General features: G+C 42.8%; 1 protein-coding gene and 1 long non-coding RNA gene across 17 annotated transcripts in view; one reads left to right on the top strand and one right to left on the bottom strand.

The window, feature by feature from the left end:
• Positions 1–25605, bottom strand: part of TTLL5 (tubulin tyrosine ligase like 5) — a 282100-nt gene that overhangs the window by 229915 nt on the left and 26580 nt on the right. For all 16 annotated transcript variants that reach the window (XM_053224740.1, XM_053224738.1, XM_053224742.1 and 13 more), the window contains exons 6-9: positions 24200–24330; positions 19367–19449; positions 11383–11452; positions 10744–10828 (exon numbers count right to left, since the gene is read on the bottom strand). In XM_053224740.1, coding sequence (XP_053080715.1) covers positions 10744–10828; positions 11383–11452; positions 19367–19449; positions 24200–24330 — 369 coding nt within the window. The remainder of the gene's footprint in view (positions 1–10743; positions 10829–11382; positions 11453–19366; positions 19450–24199; positions 24331–25605) is intronic.
• Positions 6248–8453, top strand: LOC128316080 (uncharacterized). Its single transcript, XR_008299542.1, has 2 exons — positions 6248–6863; positions 7206–8453. It is a non-coding gene; the product is annotated as an uncharacterized LOC128316080 (long non-coding RNA).

The following is a 25605-nucleotide window of genomic DNA, read 5'->3' as shown; positions in this document are numbered from 1 at the left end:
TAACCACAAGATGCTGTTTCTCTGATAGAACCTTAGACAAACAGGAAGGATGAAAAACGAAAACAGAGTTACCCATGCCTGGGAAATTGTGTACACGACGCTGTGGATGACAGAGCATTTGCTGGTCAAGACACCTATGGGGCGCCTATACGGTGCTGGCACCATAGCATTCTATGGAAACTATTAAGCAAAAAGAATAAAATGACAGCAGAATGGTATATTTAAAATACACGTCTATAGAAATAACAGAACTGACCTATAAAGTTCATTTTAGGAAAACAATAATGGCAACATCAACAGCACACAAAACCTAGGTCTGCAGGACAACATAACTATGAGCATAGCGTAGGAGACCAATTCCTGAATTTGGAATGAAGGCAAAAGACAGAGGGATTAAACATGGAACCCACTGAAAACAGAGCAGCAATTTGATATCCTGGACTACTGTCAAAAGAAGACCAAAGTATAAAATATACGTGCCTCTGAAGGAAGTAACCAGGGAAAGAGAAAACTTTCCAGTGATGCTCAACATCAACAAAAGGACACTCGAGTCGAATGGTTATGGTAAATATCAACCCCTGTTTACATACCACTATAACCATATCACCCCTCACTAAAGTGGTTTTCCCAAGAGGCATATCCAAGTGTGTGAAAAAAAATCCTGGACGGCCACAAGTTTATTTTCATATGATTTACAAATTATTTACATATGCTTACTCAGACTATGAAGTCAACATGAATTTTTACCACATTAAAGGGCAGCATTTAAAAATTTTCCTCTTCTCTATTTCTTCTCACCCACCCACTATCTCTTCCTAATTCCCTGTACTAGAAATATACAAAAGCCAAAGAAAGAGAAGTGAAAAACAACCCCCGCCAAAAACCCAAAATTAAAATAAACAAACATGAAGACAGGAAGAAGGATGTGGACAAAGAGAAAATGTTGACCAGGCATGTACGGCTAAGGGACAAGGGCTTGATGACCATCTATCTGTGTGTGAGAAGGACCTGTGATTTTTTTCAGAAACTTCCACTAGTTACCACCTAACTTCTAACCATGCCACTCCATGATGAGTAAACCTTGCCTGTGTATCCCAATCTTGCTTCTGTAGACATTCTCCAACCAAGCAGGAGACCATCATTCTCTGAATCCTTCTGAAATGCACAGAGGACCCACGCGGCCCCACAGAGGCTGCCTGCCTCATCCAGACATTACCTCACAGTGACATACCTCCTGCCATCCTCTCCCCTAGAAGAATAATGATTGAGAGGGAGGGAAAGGGTTCTGCTTCAGAGAAAGAGGGTTTTCATCTCTTCTCAATAAGAGTATCTGATCTAACCTGGTCAACAAGAAAAGCCTGGCAAAAGCCTGGCGGTTGAGTCACCTGGTATTCCACACATCTGTCATTTTTACGCCCTTTTTTTCAATAGAACTGCATCTCTAAAAAGTAAGTTTTCTTCCTCCTAATCATCCTTCTCACTGAGGAATTTATATTCTCAACTCCAGCAAGGACAAGATTATTAGTGTCACAGAGTGGGTCTCTAAAGAGTGTAAGAAGCAAGAATTAGAGAAAAACAAAAAAACTTAAGCTCAATGGAAAGTTATCAAAAGAGCCAAAAACTACACTATTTCCTTAGCCTGACGGAGAACGTGGAAGACCACGTAGGTGTGTGTGCTCATCTTTCCTGCTAAGCCAGGAAGATACCACGCTTCTCACCAAAGTCCCTATTAAACAGACCACTTCCATCTCTGGTCACCATCTTCCAACATTTCCTTCGTATCGTCTAGACCAAAGGTCCCACTGGCCTACTAATCAAGTTCTGATTAACCCACAAACTTAAAAAAAAAAAAAACTTGAATGACTTGGCCAACATTTAAAAATCAGACCTTCCTTCCTGCAGCCAGCGCTTACGTAAGGAAGATGGACAGGATAGGAAGGCAGCCCACAGGCAGTACAAGGAGGTTATCCGTGTAGCGTGGCGGCCTCACAGGGGTAAAAATCCACACAAGGAGGGCATCTGAGGGGGGCGGTGGCCAAGGTGGTTGAGAGATTGGCTACACAAAAGGGAACTGAGTATATAAATATGTTAGAGATAATGGGAGTCAGATTTCTCACTGTTGGAGAAGAGAGACTAAAAACAAGGAAAGGGAAAAACTAGAATGAACCCTGTAGTTTTGAAGAATTGGGAGGTATTAGTATAAATTCTTGCTTTTCAATGTATGGAAACATTTTACGAAAGTAAATATGGATGTCAGTGTGTATATGTGTACATGAACACATAACAAACATAGATTTCTGAGGTCTGCCCATTTCAAGGACCTGGAGCAGAGACACCCCAGAGCAATGAGCTTATCTAGCTCTCACATCTTGATTCCTAAATACTCTTCTCCATTAAAAGCAATCAATGCCCCTTGCAGAAAATGGTTGATTCCAGAGCTGGGACAGAGAAAGAACAAGATGAGCCTGAAACATCTGGTGACCAAAGAAATGACAGGACACAAAAGCCAGCTTACAGGGGCTCCTGTTGGCCAAATCTGAGACACTATGACATTAAAATAAATCCTGACAGCAAAGCATCATAACCCATTAAGTAAAATAGGAATCCTTACTGGTATAAATAAATAAATGAATAAATAAATGGGAAGAAGAGACAGCTCTGCCTTGGAGCAAAATGCCAAATAGTAAAAGAAAAAAGGAATGATGGAATTAGAAAATCATCATTTAACAACTGTCATAGTAATAATTCAGGCAAGAAACATCAATGGATATTAAAATCACTGGGTAAAAAATAGACACTCAGATCAATGGAACAGAATATAGAATCCAGAAATGGACCCACAAACGTATGGCCAACTAATCTTTGACAAAGCAGGAAAGAATATCCAATGGAATAAAGACAGTCTCTTCAGCAAGTGGTGCTGGGAAAACTGGACAGCAACATGGAGAAGAATGAACCTGGACCACTTTCTGACACCATACACAAAAATAAACTGAAAATGGATGAAAGACCTAAACGTAAAACAGGAAGCCATCGAAATCCTCAAGGAGAAAGCAGGCAAAAACCTCTTTGACCTTGGCCACAGCAACTTCTTACTCAACACGTCTCCGGAGACAAGGGAAACAAAAGCAAAAATGAACTACTGGGACCTCATCAAAATAAAAAGCTTCTGCACAGCGGAGGAAACAATCAGCAAAACTAAAAGGCAACCGATGGAATGGGAGAAGATATTTGCAAATGACATATCAGATAAAAGGTTAGTATCCGAAATCTATAAAGAACTTATCAAACTCAACACCCAAAAAACAAATAATCCAGTGAAGAAATGGGCAAAAGACATGAATAGACACTTCTTCAAAGAAGACATCCAGATGGCCAACTGACACTTGAAAAAATGCTCCACATCACTCATCATCAGGGAAACACAAATCAAAACCACAATGAGATACCACCTCACACCTGTCAGAATGGCTAACATTAACAACTCAGGCAACAACAGATGTTGGCGAGGATGGGGAGACAGAGGATCTCTTTTGCACTGCTGGTGGGAATACAAACTGGTGCAGCCACTCTGGAAAACAGTATGGAGGTTCCTCAAAAAATTAAAAATAGAACCACCCTACAACCACCAACGGCACTACTAGGCATTTATTCAAGGGATACAGGAATGCTGTTTCGAAGGGACACATGCACCCCAATGTTTACAGCAGTATTATCGACAATAGCCAAAGTATGGAAAGAGCCCAAATGTCCATCGACGGATGAATGGATAAAGAAGATGTGGTGTGTGTGTGTGTGTGTGTGTGTGTGTGCGCGTGTGTGTAAAATGGAGTTATTACTCGGCAATCAAGAAGAATGAAATCTTGCCATTTACAACTACATGGATAGAACTAGAGGGTATTATGCTAAGTGAAATTAGTCAGAGAAAGACAAAAATCATATGACTTCACTTATACGAGGACTTTAAGAGACAAAACAGATGAACATAAAGGAAGGGAAACAAAAATAATATAAAAACAGGGAGGGGGACAAAACAGAAGAGACTCATAAATATGGAGAACAAACAGAGTTACTGGAGGGGTTGTGGGAGGGGGGATCGGCTAACTGGGTAAGGGGCATTAAGGAATCTACTGAAATCACTGTTGCACTATATGCTAACTTGAATGTAAATTAAAAAATAAATTAAAAAATAAAAAAATAAAATCACTGGGTAAAAACTAGATGTGGAATGAGACTCTACATGGTCTCAAAATATCTCCTTTTAAGATACTTATTAATTACACAGGGAAAAACAAAGTAACTTTATAGTGGAGAAATCTGGCAGATACCCCCTTAATCAAGTGGTCAAACACCACTAAATAGGGGTACCTGGGTGGCTCAGTTGGTGAAACGTCGGACTCAGACCATGATCTCACAGTCCATGAGTTTGAGCCCCACATCAGGCTCTGTGCTGACAGCTCAGAGCCTGGAGCCTGCTTTGGATTCTGTCTCTCCCTCTTTCTCTGCCCCTCCCCTGGCTTGTGCTCTGTCTCTCTGTCTCTCTGTCTATCTCTCGGTCTCTCTCTCAAAAATAAATAAACATTAAAGAAATTTTTTTAATTAAAAAAAAAAACCACTAAATAGTTATCGTGGGCCATCAGATATAATGCAATGACAACACAGCATCACTTCTGTGCTATTCTGGCCAAAAATAATGAACCTGGGTCTAAGCATGAAAAAAATATCAGGTAAATCAACTGAGGGACATTCTAAAATATGACTGGCCTGTAATCTTCACAAATGCAAAGGTTATAAAAGTCATGGGAAGACTATGGGAACTGTTCCACACTAAAGAAGACTAAAGAGACATGACAACTAAATATAACATGTGATCTTGGATCAGATCCTTTTGTTATAGAGAACATTATTAGGATAACTGGCCAAACCTGAATGGGGTCTCTCCATGAAAGGCAAAAGGTAACTCTGGGCTATTTTTATAGCTTTTCTAGAAGTCTGAAATGGTTTTAAAATTAAAACAGAAGTAAGTTTCTCAGTAAAAACCTAGATTTTCAGCCAACCTTAAAAAACCAAAAGATTTGGAATACCACCTTGTCTGAGTCTATTTGGGCCGCTGTAACAAAATGCCATAAACTGGGTAGCTTATAAGCAACAGAAATAGATTTCTGACCATTCTGGAGGCTGGGAAGTCCAAGATCAAGATACAGGCAGACAGACTGCAGCTTCCGGCTGTGTGCTCACATGGTGAAAGGAGCCAGGAAATTCTCTGTGCCTTCTTTTATAAAAGGGCACTAATCACATTCATGAGGGCTTCACCTTCATGGCATAATCACCTCCCAAGGACCTAACCTCCTAATACCATCACCTTGGGTGCGGGGGGGGGGGGGACTTCAACATATGAATGGGGGGGGGGATACAAACATTCAGACCACAGCACCACCACATATCAACGAGTTGCAGGCACTGAATAGTAAATGCCCTTAAGTGGCACATGTGATCTCCAGCTTCCACCAGAGCAACTTTTTCAGTGAATGTCCTTGTGAGCCTTTAGGTTTGTGACCTCCTGATTTAGACCTTCACATATCAAATTTCAGCCTGTTGAGGTCAGAAAGCTTCAACACAAATTCTTTATTAGCCACAATCTTAAAGAGGTAATTCCCTACTAGCCACCCCAGGACCAAGTTTGCAAATACTGCTCCTAACACATACTGAAATCTACATGATGCACTGAGTCTTGAACTTCCCTCTTAATGAAATCAAGATTTATAAAAAGCTCTAATGACAGAAAAAAAAAAAAGAGGGGGGATGGGGAGCCTCTACTTCTTCGCCAAATCTGAAATTCTGGGTACTATTTCATAGCCTACCGGTGAAGAGAGAAGCATATGCTTTTTTTTTTTTAACCACACTGAAACATATATAGATTAACTTTATTCTGACAATGAATTCTTAAGTCAGAAGCCACACTTCTAATGCTTCTCAGTGAGAATGGAGACAATGGTAACAACCTGTCTAAAACTCGAGTGTCTGTGTGAAGGCAGGGTTCCCGTGTTAGACACATAGAAGGTACTGGATAACATGAACTGAAGCTGCACCTGAGCTGCTTGTCCCAGGAACTTCACCAGTATGGAAGCAAAGCAGGAAGGAAAGCACAGAATTCGTGGAATCCTCTAAACTCCCCTCCTCCATTCAAAAACTGTTTTGTTCTTCAAAGATACTGCACCATAGCCAGAGTCATGGCTAATCTGGATGTAGGACACTTGGTCCCTCCCCTCTGATAGTCACATAATCTAACACACATTCAGTCCAAATGCACAAAGGAAAGAGGAGGCCGGCCCTGTGGAGATCCTGGCTGTGGCACAGGAGTTATCTTTCAGCAGGTGTAGCCATTCCGAGCCAGAGAGGCCTGGAGGACGAAGAGACAGCACCTCAAGCAGCCTTGCCAGGAGCCACTGGGTTTCATCCTGGCCTGACCCAGAAAAATCTTATGGAAGAGAACAAGAGGCCCGAGAGCTCTCTGATCTGCTGTCAACCAGCTGCAGCCGAGAGAGAGACTGCCAAAGTGGGGCAGTGACTGGGCAGCGCCCCACAGAGCCGTCTGGGAGGGGATTACCAGCCTGATCCCCTGTCTTCAGAGCCAGAAATGACTCAAACTTCACAAACAGCAAGGGCCTGCCAGGGAGGGTGACAATGAGCACTGGAGAGGGTTTTCTTCCCCTTGTTGCTGTCTCTACACCACCCCCCCCAACCCCCCTCGCTGCTGTGGCAGAGATTCTGGACAGTGTGCAGCCTGTGAGGTAATCTGAATTCCTTGGCAACCAGCAAGTACCTGAATTCTTTCAAAACCGCAGGAATCCAGCAGAGAAAAGGTAAATATCCCTGCGGAGCCAGTGTTAATTAGCAAGGAAGGCTACTGAAGAAGGAACTGGGGGCGGGGAGGAAGGCAAAGGCATTACTAATGCTTTTGGGGTCTTTTCTGAATTTCCACTGAATAACACGACTGAGGCAGAGAAAAGGCAGATCCTGAGTGGGGCCTGCTCAGGGACCTCTCCCCCCACCTCCAGTGAGGATGGGAGTCTCCGGTCCCTGGCTGGGCACCTTCACTTCCCCACGTGGCGAGTGCTACCTATCTTTGGGTCTCTGACAGCATATTTGCTTTTCAAGTCCATTCTGTTCTAATTTCTTTTAACTTTTTATTTTTCCTGTTTCAGTGAAAATTTGGCTATTAGCTCCGGCTCAAAAAGGGCCTTGTCAGATCGTTTAGACCACATACTGGATCCACGGAAAACTGTAAAATCCAGGACAAAGTCTTTTTGGATTCCACCTCTGACAAGAAAAGAGAATCTACACCATTTTGGTAGAGAATGGAGCCCCTCTCTGGAAACTGAGTGTCCCCTGCTGGTGCAAAGCAAGAACATACTCGTCAAACTCAAAAGTAGGGTGGACCTTTTGGGGCAAAATGCTGGGCCCAACTACAATTTTTTTCTAAACATCTCAATATTTTGCCCAGGTGTAAGAAAATAATGACAGTTTTCCTGTGTTAATAAAACATCAACAAGGACACCTGGAAATTATGACTCTAAAAAGAAACTATTTCTGGTCTTTTTTCTTAAGTTTAAAAAGGTCAAGAATTAACACAAAATATTTACTTCACAAAACAGTCTTGTGAAATGAATTTAATCTTTATGTTGCCTAAGCATTAATTCGAGGCCCAAAACAAGTGTTATGGGATAAGACCCTTCTTTTCTAACGAGGAAGCCAATTATATCTGCTGCCAGGGCTGTCTCTTTAGGAAAAATTATGGTTTTCCTTGTTGAGCCTCGAAGTAAAATGGCCTGGTGATCTCATCCCAAACTGCTTATCTTCAGTAACATCTACATAAAACACACGTGACTCAAAATTACTAGAGGCTGCAGATCCAGAGAAGCTACAGACTATTGCTGGATGTGGTGACACAGTTGAGCGGATTCTGAGGATTAAAAAGTAGATGAAAGCCAAGATACACAGTGAGTTAAGACACAGGAACCTGAGGGGCGCCCGGGTGGCTCACGGTTAAGCGTCCAACCTCGGCTCAGGTCATGATCTCCGGTCTGGGAGTTCGAGCCCCGCGTCGGGCTCTGGGCTGACAGCTCAGAGCCTGGAGCCTGCTTCGGATTCTGTGTCTCCCTCTCTCTGCCCCTCCCCTGCTCACACTGTCTCTCTCTCTCTCAAAATAATAAACATTTAAAAAACTTTTTTAAAAAAGATACAGGAACTTGGGCACCTGGAAGTTATGGTGCAGAGCAATGTAGCCCAGCAAGACTTGCTAAGAGCCTGACATACTGCACCGTCCTTGGGTCAAGCTTTTATATTCACCAATGCTTTAAGCTTAACTGTGACAAAGTCCTCAAAAGTCCTATTATTTGCTTCAATTCGGACTAAGTTTTTAAAAAGCTGTCTTCTAAATTATTCTGGGGGGGGGGGGAAAGCATCCATTAAAAGACAGTACACACACACCCACACATACATGCACTCAGTTCCTGCTGGAGGCAAGAGAAGACAGTTATTCGATTCAGTGGATTCTGACTTCCAACACACACCCAGTAGCCAAAGCACTGGCATATCGGTAGTAAATTCTATAATAAACATTGGTATTGCTCTCATTTCATATCTGAGCCACTGAGGCCTTAAAGCTATGCCAAATTTTACCAATAGAAAGGGCTATTAATACGGTGAATGTGGGGCGCCTGAGTAGCTCAGTTGGTTGAGCATCTGACTTTGGCTCAGGTCATGATCTCGCGTTCCATGGGTTCAAGCTCCGCATCGGGCTCTGTGCTGACACCTCAGAACCTGGAGCCTGCTTTGGATTCTTTGTCTCCCTCTCTGTCTGCCCCTCCCCCCACTCGTGTTCCATGTCTCTCTCTCTCTCTCCTCAAAAATAAAAATAGAAAAAAATACTGTGAATGCAATGTCTTGGGAGCAATATGCCAAACATGCTGGTATGATATCCTTGAGAAACAGTGGGTATACCTTGAGGTCTTTTCTCTACTCAAGAAGTTCAAATTGTGGCAGAACGTAATGAGCCCCTGAGAAGGGCACAAGAGGCACGATGGGGTGACGACAGAGGGAGGGAAGGGAGTGGAGACGCTCACGCTACACAAGGGCAGCTCAGATCATCTTAACTTACAAAATGGAAAACCCTCAGCACCTTGCTCACCTGAGCAGAAGTAAGGGTATATCTTCCCTTCTTTTTAATCTAGAGAGGATGGGGACTCAGCTTTTAAACCTGTGCTTCAAAGTAGGAGAACACACGTGCCTCTAAACACCACAGAAAACTTCCTGCCTGTGAAAATCTGATCAGAGCTAGGAGTCAGTTGGCACTCAGATGGTGGTTCAGCCCTTTACCTAAAAACTGAGAAATGTTAGTGTCCCCCTCCTCGATATTCAATATTCGAGGAACAGGAGTCCAGAACCATGGAGCTTCAGTAGCCTCCAGTGTTCCTCAGGCTCCAACTCAGACATCTCAACTTAGAAGAGGACAATGTTTATGAATGCTGTCACTGCCACCTAGAGGTGAAAGGAAGGCACGGCTCAGCCAGCTACAAGCTGGTTAACCGAGCTCACCCTCTGATTCTAGTCATAGGATGCACCAAAGAATTTAGGTACGTGATGTAATTAAAAAAGTATTCTAAAATAAGTTTCCAGAGTACAATAGCATGTGTCAAAGTAACTAAACTTAAATAGGTAGCCTGCTTTTACACCGTGAGATTTCCCATCTTCCAAGTGCATTTTCTAAAATACACAAACACACACAGGCCATGCTTTTTAGCTTGTCATGGCTGACCGTGGGTACAAAGCACCACCCCCCCCGAACTGCTGTGCCCTATAAGGCCCCTCACATAAAAGGAACTTCACGGTAAGCGAGCTAGTAAATATATATTATACAGTGCAAATGCTAGTTTTGTGGGGGAAAGGAACACAAGCACAGCAAAGTTATATATTTATTTTAAACAATGTAAAGGGCCTATGAAAATATTATTACTTGTAAAATTCTGTGGCTGTGGGGGAAATTTTTCAGATTATTACAACTTGAACTCAATTTTGTAAGTAAGTCACATTACCTTAAAACCTAAAAAGTACCTCAAGAGAAACAAAATAACGTATAAACAATCACTGTGAAGCATATTACTTGCTGGGGGGGGTGGGGGTGGGGGGTGGGGTGCAGCTAATGACCCCAAAATACAAGAGGCATGAAACAGCTCAGGCCATGAGCTCTGGAGTCAGATCCATGAGTTCAAATCCCACTCCACCACCATCTGGCTGGAAGCGCTCCAAAAAGTGACCAAGCTCCCTTGTCCCAACTGCAAAACTGCATCAACTGTAAGGCTGTTGTGAGCATTGAAATGAATGTTTGGTATGTAAGAGGTAATAAATGTGGGATTTTTTTTTTCTAGTTGAGTTGTAAAGAACAATGACAAATTAGCTTAATGCCCCAGGGTCACCATAACAATTGCCACTGCATGAAAATGTACAATGTGATCCTACAGCCCGGCTGGCAAAGGTGTGTGTTTACATACAGATGGTTATTCCCACCTGCGGATATACAAGTGCAGCTTAAAGTAACACGACTGATTTTCTGTAATCTGAAATCCATCTGGGTACACTCTATTTTTCTGAGTTGAACACAAAAGAGAGAAACAGCCTGATCTTAACACACTCTTTAATGGATTCACTCTGATAAACACCCCTCCTCCCCCAAAAGTCTCTTACCTAGCCAGCCCTTCTTCATAGAGATAGATGACAAGGGGATCGTAGGAAGTCACAAGCACATAGAGGCGCACATCAAACTTGAAATCTAGAAAAAAAATTGGGGTTCACAGGAAAAATGCAGGTCATTTGTTTTCTGTTGTAAGACGAACAAGACAATGTAACAAAGAAATATGAAAGAAAGAATAATCTCCCAACAAAACACACACTGCCTGCAGCACACCTTGCCTTCTGAGAATAATTATATATTTCATATATATGTGTGTGTATATATGTATACATATATATGTGTGTGTATATATATATGTGTGTATATATGTATACATATATATGCGTGTATATATATATATACACACACACACACACATAAAATGTGAAAGAGAGCTTACATAGACGTACCACACGTGCTGTGGTACGTATAGCACATATATGTGCTATAAAGCATTTGCTTTTCTATTCATTTCTATTTCATTGTCAAAATAATCCCACAAGGTACAGAAGGCACCAGCCTCATCTCTGGGGCCACAGCTGCCAAGAACTTCACACTAGCTTCATAAAGGCTTACTAGAGAAGACTGTGAAAATATGTTTTAAAATTAGCAAGATCTAGCCCAGTCCAGCCAACAGCCTAATCTCAACTCACCATCTATGAGCAGGGGGTTGTTAATGTAACGGGAGACCAGGATGTTCTCTTCCAGGGAAATCTGGTTCGGCTATGGAGTAAAGACAAAGAATAAAAGGACAGAAATGCAAAGGAATCCTAATTTACAATAAGGGAGCAGAGTTCTTGACCTTTTAGAAATGATAAAATGGCAAACTAAAACTCTAAGACAAGTTTTCCTACAAGCTACCTCTATATTCAACTGGCCACATAACACTTAGAAACACTACGGATATCCAATTACAGTAGGGGTGAAAAATAAATTTACACAGCACTTGTCACATAATAAATAGAGCCATAACAGCTTTAAAGATTTATATACATGATATTAAATAGTTACATGCCAAGACAATAAAGCTACTTAAAAAATAAATAAAAATGTGTTTTCTCCCAAGTGTAAAGGATGATGGAAATTTTAAAATACTACCATTATTCTTTTTTTTTTTTTAAATGTTTATTTTTGAGACAGAGCATGAACGGGGGAGGGGCAGAGAGAGAGGGAGACACAGAATCTGAAGCAGGCTCCAGGCTCCGAGCTGTCAGCACAGAGCCTGATGCGGGGCTTGAACTCACAGACCGTGAGATCATGACCTGAGCCGAAGTCGGACACTTAACCGACAGAGTCACCCAGGCGCCCCTAAATACTACCATTATTCTTAAGTGAAGACTTTCATTAAGTTGCTTAGAAAACTTACAGATCTTTCCACAATGGATCCTGTCATTTGGGAAACGGGATGGATGTTTCATGGACTCATCAGTTGTACGTCCTATGCCACTACGTACCAAGACTGAACTAGCCCTTTTAAAGAGTTTTTCCATGAAAAAAGAGTTGTTTCTACAACAAATAATCATGAGTATTTGGATACTGTATAAGGTACTTAGGATACAGTGATGAACAAAACACAATCTCTGCCCTCAGAGCCTAATCCCTACTTCTGAAGAGTTTAATATTTAGGTAAAGGGACAGCAAAATATAGAGGTTTTGTTTTTTTTTTTTAATGTTTGTTTATTTGTGAGAGAATGCAAACAAGGGAAGGGCAGAGAGAGGGAAACAGGATCAGAAGCAGGCTCTGCACTAACAGCAGTGAGCCCGATGTGGGACTCAAACTCACAATCTACAAGATCATGACCTGGGCCAAGGTCGGACGCTCAACCAACTGAGCCACCCAGGAGCCCCAAAATATGTAATTTGAAAGAACACAAAGCAGCATATCTGCAAGCACAAGACATGAGACTGCAAAACAGAAGTGCAGACGAGTTAGTGGGATGATCAGTCAGGGAAGGCCTTTCCTGGAAAAGTAGGTGCAGAAGTGAGTATTGAAAGCTATTGAGCACATGGTAGAAAGGAAAGGAAGCTGCCGTGGAAAGATGGCAGGCACAAAGCTCAGGAGAAAGGACAGGAGACAGATTCACTGACCTGGGGCTAAAAGACAGACCTGGGGAATAATGAAAAGGTATGGTTAGAATATTAGGAGACCCCGCTGGCAAAGGGATTCGAACCCCCAACAAGGGTTAAGTTGGTCTGAACATGGTGGGAAGCAGGAAATTATTATGGATTCTTGATTAAGTAAATAGTAAGGTTAAAATATAGGGAATAGCACAACTCTGTGTGGGATTATATTAAGGCAGAAAAACGAGCTGGAAGCCACCACAATCTATCCAGGACAAAAGGAGTCCAAAAGGGAAGTGGCTATAGTAATAACTGTAATGATAACAGCTACGGTAGTGGCAACAGAAGTAACGATTAAAATTTGCAGAAAAAAATACAATTTAACAAATGCACTGAATGAACATTTGCTATGTGTCTAGCGCTGTTCTAGTTTTTCACAAGTATTATTTCACTTAATCCTCCCCCAACCCTACGAGGCAGGTATATCACCATCTAAATATTACAGATGTCACACAGTGACAGAGCAGCATTTGAACTCAAGCAGTCTGCCTCGGAGGCTTAACTCTTAGGTACTATTCACATCTTTTCCCAAAGTCCTGACCTATAATACTGTCCCCCAATTTCAAAAGACTGTCTTTATAGCAGTGCATTTGCTACCCCCAAATACTACATAAAATAAGGATAACCTTGTGGCCCGTAATATCAAACATGATGAGCAACCCCAGGGTCAAGAGAGAAAGAGACTCCCCTCTCATTTCCCACTGTTGCTGTCCCACACTCAGAACACAACTTTCACAACCCATCTCCCTGCATCACACGGACATGGCAACAATCACTGCTGATTCATACTCATGGACTTGAGCACCCACACCATTTCCAGACTCCCTTACTTTTCGTGATCACTTTCTCACAAGTGCTATCTCCATTTGGAGTCGAGTTAGTGCGTAAGAACTGATGAATCATAGCACAAAGGAACAAGCCTCAAGTCTGTGTTCCAAACCTAAAATAAAGTTGCAGACCTCTTCCCACTGAGTAACACCTACAGGTTGCAACAGATATCGACCACCCAACTTTCCTCTGAACCAGAGACTACACTGGTAATCATCTTCATTCCATAACACATCTACTGTCCTTACCCATTTCCCCTCTTCCCTCCCTCGTCATACACATTTGTCCCCTGGGTTATGCATAACATAATCTCGCACATTATTTAGGTAACTTTACTATTTGTTCCATGGTCTGAACCTCTCATCTCTACCTGCACCAGGAATTCAACTGTAACCTCAACGAAGAAGAGAAGGGTCTGGGTATAGTTTTTTTGTGTAGCGTTACATACATTACATGAGTTGCTAAGAAGCAACTAACGAAAGCCTTTTGATATTTTCAAGCCTGTTTCCTTTTCACCCATCCCCAACTGACTCATTTCAAATGAGTTCAAGTCCAAGCTCCAATGTATGCTAAAGCAAGATCTAAAGTGTTGGGAAAGTTGGAAATACATCCATTTTTCTAAATGGACTTTAAGACTAAATCTCATGGTATCTGTTAAGTTGTTGTAAGGTAGAGTGGTACAGTGGTTAAGAGTGTTATGCTCTGGAATCAGCTAGACCTGAATTATAATCTTGACTCTACCACTTACCAAGGAAATAACAGTAACTACCTCATGGGGTTCTTCTAAAGACTACCTGGGTCTATATTTGGAAGGTACAGGGGTAGGCACACATTAAATGCTCAAGAAATATCAGTTATTACTCTTAGTGCAAACTCCGTAGCGCCTCTAGGGTTCTACGAAGTTCCACAACCCAACAGCCTGCATCATCATCATAGCACTCCACACGCCCTTCCGCTCAGAGCCGTGCACCGAGTTATAACGAAGATACGTTAGCTTAGTATCAGTGTTAGCATTAAGAGATAATCCCTACTCCTCAAAAGGTTTCAAGGAGCGGCAGCACCTGGCACACAGCAAGGACTCCCTAAATATTTCTTGAACAATGAAGAAAAAAAATAAGAGAGCACTTAAGATAACAACATATAAACAAATAGAAACAAGAGAGCTATACAGAATTATATTCACAGAGTAAATAGAGTAAACCAAATACTCCCCTGCTACTTCAAAATCTCAAAGAAAACATTAATATGAGATAATGTGTGAGGCAAGAATGACAAAGAAGAATGATCTGACTTCCATTATCAAAGTCACACCTTAATCAGAAAATGCCAGCGCTTTCCCTCCTCGACTTGAATATACTAAATTGGGAAAATACGGCATTTAGTCATGGAGGGAGATGGAGCAAACAGAGCTCTGCTCCTCTGGGCTGTATTTCTAGAGTTAATAGAGCACATCATAAGAGAGGAAGGTAGCTGACTGGCCAAGATAACTTCCGTCTGCAGGAGCTCATACTTCTCTCTTCAGTATTTCATAAAAGTAACGCTTTTTCTATCCTTTATCCTGTTCTTGTAATGGTAAAAGTTGCTGTTTGCAGATATTTTCCAAAAGGTTATGACTATTATTGGGAATTTTTAGTGAGAGCCCCTCTCCAGTGGGGAAGACAGGGAAAGGTATTTTTATTTGGCCTTCACACCTAACTCCACCCACCCCCCAAGTCCCGCACCCGCTCACTTCAGTTCAGCTCACAGACCCTCTCTGCCTGAGCACTCCGGCCCCCTCCCCCTCAAATCTGAAGGGAAAGCAGGCAGCAGCCTTGGAAAGAGTTACTTCATCCAGTTGCCTAATGGGTCACATATTCCATGGGAAAAGATCCAGGTATGGAAAAGAGGGGATGGTGAGGCCTTGTGCATAAGCAGAGAGAGAAGAGTATTAACTACATGGTTTGTAGGCCTGCGTAAAAGGTGATAAAATTCCAGTTTGGGGAGTGAAATGGGAATATTTTCCCATTATGTCCACATGTTGCCAGCCCCCCCCCCCCCCCCAACCCGTGCCTGCTGGCATCTTCCCAGGCTTCTGTCTGGCACCTCCACCAAATGCCTCAAAGAATCAGACTCATTCCAAAGCCTCACTGAGGAGGAGGAGGGAGGCAAAGGGTCCTGCCAAGTACTTTGATCCACGCAGGGGGTCTCTAGGGATTCAGCCCAGGGAGAGGTGGGAGGGAGAACGAGAGCCTGCCAAATGCATTCTCTAAAGACTTGTCACCCTCCTTAGGAGACTCCATCCAGGGAAGAGTCAGGGCACGGGGTTCTCAGCCCCACTGAGGAAAGTTTAACTTTTCTATCCTTTATGATGTTGGTTTCAAAATAACAAATCACTAGGGCAAAAGAGCATTCCAAAAGAAAAAAAGCCCCAGATGAGCTGGAAATAGATCCTATTCTTTTTGACTCATGTCTAAGAAAATAAAAAGCAAACTTGTACCACAGTTGACTTTCAATAGCAATTCCATTTGGCAGCTAAAACCCAAACCCAAACCAGTGCCATCTATGAGATTCAAACAACACTGGAGCCCCTGGCGCGGAGCTGAAGGAAAAGCTGTCCGACAGGAGCCTTCGCGCCAAGGTCAGAACAGAAACGAGAAAAGAGAGATCCAAAGCATGTGACCAGGGCCTTCTGTCACAGGACACTCCAGGGAAAAGGGCCTCCAGAGTGACCCGGGGCCAGGTAACAGCACTTGTAGCCTGGGGCTCAGGCCGGAGTAGCTGCTGTACCAGAACCAGATCCTGTATTTCTGTAGCACGTAAGATCTGCTATTATTGCTATTATTGCTCAGTTTTCAGTCCAGACTGAATTTAAGGACTTTTCAATGTGAAAGACCTCTCAGAAAGTTAGTTTCTGCACGTGTAGGAAATAGCTCAGACCATGTAAAAAGAGAATTGGGGAATTTAAAACAGAGTACTTGACCTCCCCCCTGCCCCCCCCACACACACTCCCTTTCTTCCCTTCCAGAGTCCCACTGGAAGGACAGTGAAGAGGTTTTTAAAAGAATGAAATAATAACAAAGCTAGAAAACATTTAAAGGAGCCAATAAGAGACCAAAAGTTTAAGGAAACCCTGAAAGATAGAAAGCAGATGGGATCAGGTTGAGAAAACAGAGCAGAAGAAGGAAAATAACAGAGGTGAGGGTGATCTCAAGGAGCCTCTGAGAAATTCCAAGCTGGCAGTGAACAAACATGGCCCAGGAGTGGGCCGAGGAACAAGAACCAGGTAATTAATTCTTAATTAAGTGAGTGGCCCTCCTCCAACACCCAAAGCCTGGCCCTCAGAATAGAACCTAACGATGATACTCTGGGGAGGACGTCTTGTGTCGGTAGAGAGATCTGACAGAGGAGTGGAATTTGAGGCCACTCTATCCCTACAACAGACACAGAGGAAAAGACAGGAAAGGTAGTGCTGACCAGAGGGGAAATCACCAAAATCTTCCTCCGTATTCAGAATAAGGCCTGCTCTATTTTGGCAGGGGTGGACAGAAAGAAACACACTCCTCACTCCCATCCACTCCCAGCCTGTGAGTCAACACAGTTTGCCCTTGCACAAAACTGAGTTAGCCTCCTGTCCAGGGAGAAACTACTAGGGAATTACTCCTACAGGACAGTACGGGAAACCTAGGTCAGCAGTCAATTTCAATCAGTCTAGTCTTTTGTTCACAAATACAACTCAACATCTAAGGTCACTGAAACTGAGAAAGCCCAACAGCATGGGGGGGAAAAGGCAATCCCAAGAAAATACACAAAACAGAAGAGAACTGTTAAAAAACTTTCAACTGATACTCTTACTAAGGCCAACCGGCAAACTGTATCCATTAATCCATTAAGCAACTACAGGCTGTTATTAAAGAAAACAAAAAGGCAAATCAGAAAATGAAAGTTTCTACAAACTATGATAGCCAATACATAAATACAGTAGATAAAATGAACATTAAAATACATAAAGCTCAAACTGGTGATCCAGAAAGATCAAGATGGGGGAGAATCAAGAATTTAAAATCAGAGACAAGTTGACAAAAAAGACGAAGAATGCCTCAAAAAAGAGTTCTAGTAGCAGAGACAAAGATAAAAAAAATGGATAATTTCTCCTGAAACAAAGAAAAACACTAGTTTCCAGACTAAAAGGGTTGACCAAATGTCCAGAAGTAAGAATGAGAAAAGACCCAGAATGAAATGCTGGTGAAATTTCAGAATTCAATGCTGTGAAGTTTCTACTCAGTTTAATTAAGTTTTTTATTCAACTTAAAGATAAAGCAGAGAAATGAAATCACAGTTATTGAAGATAACATAATTGTATAAACCCTGAAATATAAAAGGTAGTCAGTAATGGAATGTGGAAGGGAGGGTAGATGGCGATGTGAGGGTGAAGCATATCAAAATGGGAATTAAACACATTGTAAAGAAAAGAAACATAAATCAACTATATTAGGTTAAAAACTACCGTTAGAAGTCTAGGAAGTGAGGGGCGCCTGGGTGGCTCAGTCGATTGAGCATCAGACTTCGGCTCACGTCATGATCTCACAGCGAGTTCAAGCCCCGCGTCGGGCTCTATGCTGACAGCTCAGAGCCTGGAGCCTGCTTTAGATTGTGTGTCTCCCTCTCTCTCTGCCTCTTCCCGTTCTCATGCTATGTCTCTCTCTCTCTCTCTCTCAAAAATAAATAAACTTAAAAAAAAAAAGAGTCTAGGAAGTGAGGCTGGGGTTGACATTTTATTTACTCTGTATATGTACTCGACTTAACAAACAACTTTGAGGATTTGGCAAAGAATCAAGATACTGATGACTTTTGAAAAACAGAAGAGGATAAGGCAGAAGGAGGAGGAGAGAGGGAGATACAGAAATAGCGTCAAGAATTCCATACCACACCAAGGTTAATTTCCTCGATGACCTTGAGGGCAGGAACCCACAGTTCTGTTCACAAGAGAAACCAAATGTGTGTCCTACCAATGAATGCTTAGTGCTGAGGAATTAATATGACAATATGCTAAAAGTAGAAAAGGAACCTCTTTTCTGCTGACCCCAAAGGCTGCTCTTCCTCAACATGTGATCAAGTGACTTTTTAGCCATAAGGTAACTGTTGGCACAGGAAGAGGTTACTGACAGTAAGGTGAATAGTAGCCAACTCACACCCAACCTCACCTCACACTTCTGAATGCAGATTTCAGAAAGGAACACCTGCTCTCAATGAAAAAAAAAAAATCGTATAAGGAGGAGGGTGAAGCAGGGAAAAGCCAATAAGAAGAGAGGGTGCCAGGGCACCTGCCTGGATCAGTCGGTGGAGCGTGTGACTCTCGATCTGGTAGTTGTGAGTTCAAGCCCCATGTTTGGGTATGGACCTTACTTTAAAAAAAAAAAAAAAGGGGGGGGGGGCCTGGGTGGCTCAGTCGGTGGAGCGTCCGACTTCGGCTCAGGTCATGATCTCACGGTCCGTGAGTTCGAGCCCCGCGTCGGGCTCTGTGCTGACAGCTCAGAGCCTGGAGCCTGCTTCGGGTTCTGTGTCTCCCTCTCTCTCTGACCCTCCCCCGTTCATGCTCTCTCTCTGTCTCAAAAATAAACAAACAAACAAACATAAATAAATAAATAAATAAATAAAAATAAAAATAAAAAAAGCAGCAGCAGCAGAGGGTGCCACCTGCTGCATACTTACATTGTTGATCAGGTAGACACCCCGCCCCCTAGAAGAGGCCACTGGTTTTACTATCCAAGGTCCCCGGTCCTTTGAGTATGAATCTGCTCAAAATATTGGGAGATTAAAAGGGAGAGAGAGAAACAAAGAGAAAGAAAGGACAAGAGTTTGTCATCTTAAATTTCAACAATGGTTAACTGGATACCCGAAGCATTCTCCAGGTTTGTAAGTGAAGGGCAGCACAGCTAAAATAACCTGTATTTCTAAACTAGCTTCAAAAATGCACACAAAAACAGAGCAGGGGTGGGGAGGGAAAAGGAGGAGGAGGAGGAGGAGGCGGCAAAATTACATATTTCTTCCACCATTTCCCCTCTTTCTTGAATGAGAGAGTGAAAGCAAAATAAGGCAACTATGTGATGTTGGTTTATCACTGTCACAAAACAGCCTTCACAAATCTTGAGATTCTCGCCTCCATTAACCCAAGTCCAGAAGCTCACACTGCAGAGTGCCAATATGAGTCAAACACTACATCGCCTGAAATGACTAATTTCCTTAAGTGATCTCTCTTAGCTTGTAAGAAAAAAAAATCATCTTAAATCAAACCATGTGCAAGCGGCGCAGGAGGACAATAATTTACAAGTGATTAAAGGGTGCCCTTTACCTTTTTATATACACAATATAGTGATTCAACATTTATATACGTAATGAAGTAACACAACGGGGGTAGTTACCCTCTGTCACCACACACGGTTATTGCAATATTATTGACCATATTCCTACAGTGTACTTTTCATCCATGTGACTTATTTACTTTAAAACTGGAAGCCTGTGCACCTGTGAATCCCCTACACCCGTTTCGCCCACCCTTCCCACCCACCTCCCCTCTGGCAGCCACCAGTTTGTTCTCCACACTGATGAGTCTTTTTCTGTTTTTTTGTTTAAGATCCCACATATAAGTGAAATCATATGGTGTTTGTCTTTCTCTGTCTAATTTATTTCATGTAATACAATACCCTCTAGGTCCATCCATGTTGTCATGAATGGCAAGATTTCATTCTTTCTTTGCCTGAGTAATATTCCATTGTGCACAGGTATCATATCTTTATCTGTCATCTGTGGATGGACACTTAGGTTGCCTCCATATTTTGGCTATTGTAAATAATGAAGCAATAAACACAGAAGTGCATATATCTTTTTGAATTAGTGCTCTCATTTTCTCCTGTAAATGCTGAGAAGTAGAATTGCCGGGTCATATGATATTTCTATTTGAATTTTTTCAGGAACCTCCACGCCAATTTTCAAAGCAGCTGCACCAACTTACATTCCCACCAACCATGCACACAGGCTCCCCTTTCTCCACGTCCTTGCCAATACTTGCTATTTCTTGTCTTTTTAACACTAGCCACTCTGACAGGTGTGAGGCGACATTTCCTTGTGGTTTTGATTTGCATTTCCCTGATGATGAGTGATGCTGAGCATCTTTCCACGTGTCTGTTCTTGATTTAACCCTCTCCTGTCTCCTCTGGGACCCCATTCCTTAGCTCCTATCTTCAAGCTCTCTCTCCTCTCTGGGTGCTTCTTCTCTTTTTCTCTCCCTTGTGATCACATCTACCTCCATACATGCGATTTCCGGAATCTATTGCCAGAACTCAACTCTGCCTTTACAACTGCCTGCACATCACCGCATGGAAGCCTCTAGGCATCTCAAATCCACACTTGCTCCCAAATTTCACACTCCTCATCCCTTTTAATAGCTCCTCTTTTACAGTTTTGGTTACACTCCCTGGTTAAAAACATGCTTCTTAGCAGGGCGCCTGGGTGGCTCAGTCAGTTAAGCAGCTGACTTCAGCTCAGGTCATGATCTCATTGTCTGTGAGTTTGAGCCCCGCGTATGGCTCTGTGCTGACGGCTCGGAGCCTGGAGCCTGCTTCAGGTTCTGTGTCTCCCTCTCTCTTTGCCCCTCCCCTGCTCACACTCTGTCTCTCTCACTCTCAAAAATGAGTAAATGTTTAAAAAAAGCAAAAAAACATTTAAAAAATGTGCTTCTAAGCTTCTTAACTTCCCGGATTCACACCTCTAGAGCCATCTTTGACCCTGGCCTCACTACTTAAAGCCAGCTGGTACACTCTGTTTATTCTATTGCTCTTTCCACTCCCGCTTTTCCACTCCAGCTACCTGGTTCGGTGCAACTGCACTTCTGCTCTGGATTGCTGCAATAACCTTCCAAGTGACCACTGTGTTCCTCCCCTTGCTCCCTCCAATTCGTTTCACACAATTATTTTTCTAAAGGCTAACCTGCGTTCCTTTCCTTCTCAAAATTATCTCCTATTGCTCACACTCGAGTGGGCAATGGAGGGCAGGAACATAAGCCATGGAGAAAATGGAATTTCTGGGCTATCATATGGCAGGTGGACACCAAAGGAAGAGAAGAACTTAAAATAGCCTTTATGGAGAAGAGGAATGTCTTTCTGGAAGAAGTGGTACAAGTGGGTGTGTTTCTCCCCTAATATGTAGCCTTAGCAACGCAACTAACCCAACGATGTTGGATCTCCCCCAAATGAATTTTAGCTTAGAGGTCATGGACTCTGGACAACTGGCAAAGAATGAATGGAATCCTGGCAAGACTGAAATCAAGACGACTCCTCTTGACAATCATGTCTTCCCTCTCCCCCCTTTTCCACAAACATGGTGGGTCCCTGCTGTGGTCTTTGGTGATGACATCATTAAGTGATTTGTTTGGGGGACTGAAGAACGCCATTTGCCTACAGTAACTGTCCTGGGGCTAAACATGGTGGCTCTGAGTTACGGCTGTATTAATTCTGTGTGTTCTATTGACCTTTTGAATTCATTTTTGTTAAAAAGTAGAGCACATACGAGTTTGAATAATACGCTAAAGAAGCAATCCTACTGAAAGACAGGTCACGCTTGAACTGATGGAGGAATCCTAACTCTATCCAGTCATCTGAATGAGCATCCCCACCCCTGAACCTGCCTCCAAAGGGAAACAACAGGATAAGAAATAGCAGAGAGAGGACAAAGGGAATTTTCATTTCAGATTCCTGTAGACTTTAATAGGGAATTATTGTACACTTTAACAGGAGCAGTTTTCACACCTGGGCCATGTTGCTAACATGTTAGTTGAAGTATTTTTTATGCTATCGTGTTGGCTTATCGCATGATCTTTTATTATGTAACAATACATCTCAACGTCACTTGAAAAAGGGAATAACATTGAACACTTATTCAACACCTATCAGGTGCCATTCCAAGTGCTTTCCATGTATTAACCTATTTAAACATCCCAACAACACTATAAGGTCAGTACTAGTAATAAGCCCACTTTACAGAGGAGGAAGCTAAGGCACAGAACAGTTTAAGTTATGTGGCTAAAGTCACATAATAAAAATTCTAAGCTGTAAGTTTTCGGCTTTGAGTCCAACAGAGCTCTTCTGACCCATTCCAGAGCCTTCTGTGGGCAAACACTGAACCGTCAAGCGTCCCCGCTGGAATAGGTGCTATCAGAGAAACGGCCTCACCAGGGTGGAAGCAGGAGATCCTGATGACGGAAGTCCCAGAGGATGAACCCCGCACTGGGCAAACCAGACTGTTAAGTCTTACAGGTTAAGAAAATCAAGGGTCAGGAAGTCTAGAGAGAACTTTCTCTTCTTCTCTCCATGCTTCCTCTACCCATAAGACAGGAATAGTCTCTCTCTTGGACTTACCAAGAAGAAAGATATCTATGTGTCTGTCCTCCCCTCGTGTCCTCCTTGATCCTCTCTCACCGGTGTTACCGGGAAGTGGACACTGTGGGCACACTGCCCAGTGTCTTTATGCAACAAGGCCCAGTGGTGAAGAGTGCGGCCTCTAAAACCAAACCACGAAGTGTGAACCTGACGGCACCGTTTGCAACCTGCATGACTTTCGGAAAGCTCCTGACCTCTCCGTGCCTGCCTTCATCTCTTCATCTGTAAACCTGGCATAACAGCGGTGCCTACCTCACAGTAGAAATGCCACTTGGAAGAGGGCTTTACAGAAAGGAAACACTCGTTCCGTACTGGCTCATATTACAACTACTGTGCGGACTCTCACAAAAGACCTGCCTCACACCTTCTCTGTACTCGCACCTCTTCTGTGCACCAAGCCTACTGACTCGGGCTCTGTCCCCAGGGAGGAAAGCCTGAAACAGCCCATTTCACCTGCTGGGACCTGGGAAGACCGTTCACTTCGAGGCAAAAGTAGTAAGGAGCCCACTGGGAATGGGCTGCAGGCCACAGGTCCCCATCTAGCTTTACCAACCACACAGCTGACATTTGGTTCCCCATTTGGCTAACACATGTATTCTTCAATTCTTCTGAACTCCAGCAAGACTGTGACTAACTGGTACCTCTAAACCCTCACACTAAAAAATGCGTGATCGTTGAACCTCAAAGGACATTACGTCACACAAGTCCAGACGTTAAGGTGACGGGAATATTCCCCTAAATGGCAAGAGGAAAACAGACACTCAAAAGGAGGCATATATAGTTCAAATCCAGAAGCATATACTTTCTCACATAGGCACGAAGTCTTGCCAATAAAGAGACTTTTTGTACCTGACAGGGGCAGGTGTGCAGGGCACCAATGTGTCCTTCCAGAAATGACAGTGACAAGCTTACTAAAAATACGCATACAGGTACATAATCAGAATAAAAAAAGTCTTAAGATTATTTCCCTAACTGTTTTAGTAAAGAAACACAACTTTTTAAGGATGTGAAAAGCCCTCATTAGTTACTGACTCGAGGTAGCTAGCCCTTGGGGTAAGTGTGCCCCAAGTTCAGGGGCCAAGGATCGGGGCCTTCCCAGCCAGGCACTTACTACAGAATTCCGCATACTCAGCTGGCAGAAGAAAGGTCTGAGGGAGGATGTGAAAAGCCTTGAATCCATGCGTATGCTGCATTCGAATGATGTTTTTGTACAGTCGGTCCTTCCGGGTTAGTTCATATGACCTAAAAATCGTAAAAGTTTTTCCATTTCAGTCATCTGTGACTCAAAGGTTTTCCCGTGTTATCACACACTAAAGAGTTCATAGCTCACAGTTCGGAAGCAGTCATTGAGGACAGTATTACATCTCAAATCTATCACTTTGTCACCTCCAAAGATTTATTAATCATTTTCATAAAATGGATTTCTCTGGTCAGATTTATTCATCACGGTATAATTTGCATACAGTAAAATCTGCCCTTTTTAAGAAGTGTATAATTTAAAAAAAACTTTTTTTAATGTTTGTTTATTTTTGAGAGAGAGACAGAGTGTGAGTGGGGGAAGAGCAGAGAGAGAGGGAGACACAGAATCTGAAGCAGGCCCTGGGCTCTGAGCTGTCAGCACAGAGCCCAATGCGGGGCTCGAACTCATGAACCACGAGATCATGACCTGAGCTAAAGTCAGACGCTTACTGACTGAGCCACCCAGGTGCCCCAAGAAGTGTATAATTCTAAGAGTTTGAACAAATGCAATTATGTAACCACCACCACAAACAATTCCAACATCCCAAAAAGTCACCCCAAGTCCCTCTGTAGTGACCCCAAGAGCCTTCCAATCACCTCCAGGCCCTGGCAAGCATTCATCTGTTTTCTGTCCCTATAATTTTGCCCTTTTTCGGAAAGCCAAGGACATGGAATGATATAGTACGCGTCCTTCTGAGACTGGCTTCTTTCGCTGCGACTGGCAACAACTGAGACGTATCCTTGTGGCTGCATGCATCAGAATTTCATTCCTTTTTATGACTCGGTAGTAATCTACCGCTTGGATGTACCACAGTTTCTTTATCCATTCACTAGCTGAAGGACATGAGAGCCATTTCCAGTTTTTGAAGATACGGATAAAGTCCCTACAAGCATTTAAGTACGGACTTTTGTAAGAATGTAAGCTTTTGCGTGGACATAAGTTTTCATCTCTCTAGGAATGAGATGGCCGGGTTTAATAAGAGTGTTTGGTAAGTTCTATCAGCTGTCTATTGCTGCATAATAAAATTACCTCCAATACCTTACAGCTGAAAACCGTAAGAAAAATTTCTGTGGGTCAGGAGTGTGAGGGGAGCAGGACTGGGCAGTTCTGTCCGGGGCTCCCTCATGAGATGTCAATCACGATGTTGACCAGAGCTACAGCCATCAGGCGTGACTAGGGCTGAAGGACCCACTTTACAAACAGCTCTCTCACATGGAACTGGTTGTTGGCAGGAAGCCTCGGTTCCTCCCCATGTGAACTTTTCTGTAAGGCTAATA

Source organism: Acinonyx jubatus, chromosome B3, assembly GCF_027475565.1.
Source record: "Acinonyx jubatus isolate Ajub_Pintada_27869175 chromosome B3, VMU_Ajub_asm_v1.0, whole genome shotgun sequence".
Classification (NCBI taxonomy): Eukaryota; Metazoa; Chordata; class Mammalia; order Carnivora; family Felidae; genus Acinonyx; species Acinonyx jubatus.
Note: the sequence above shows the minus strand (reverse complement) of the source record. Positions and strands in the feature narration are given on the sequence as shown.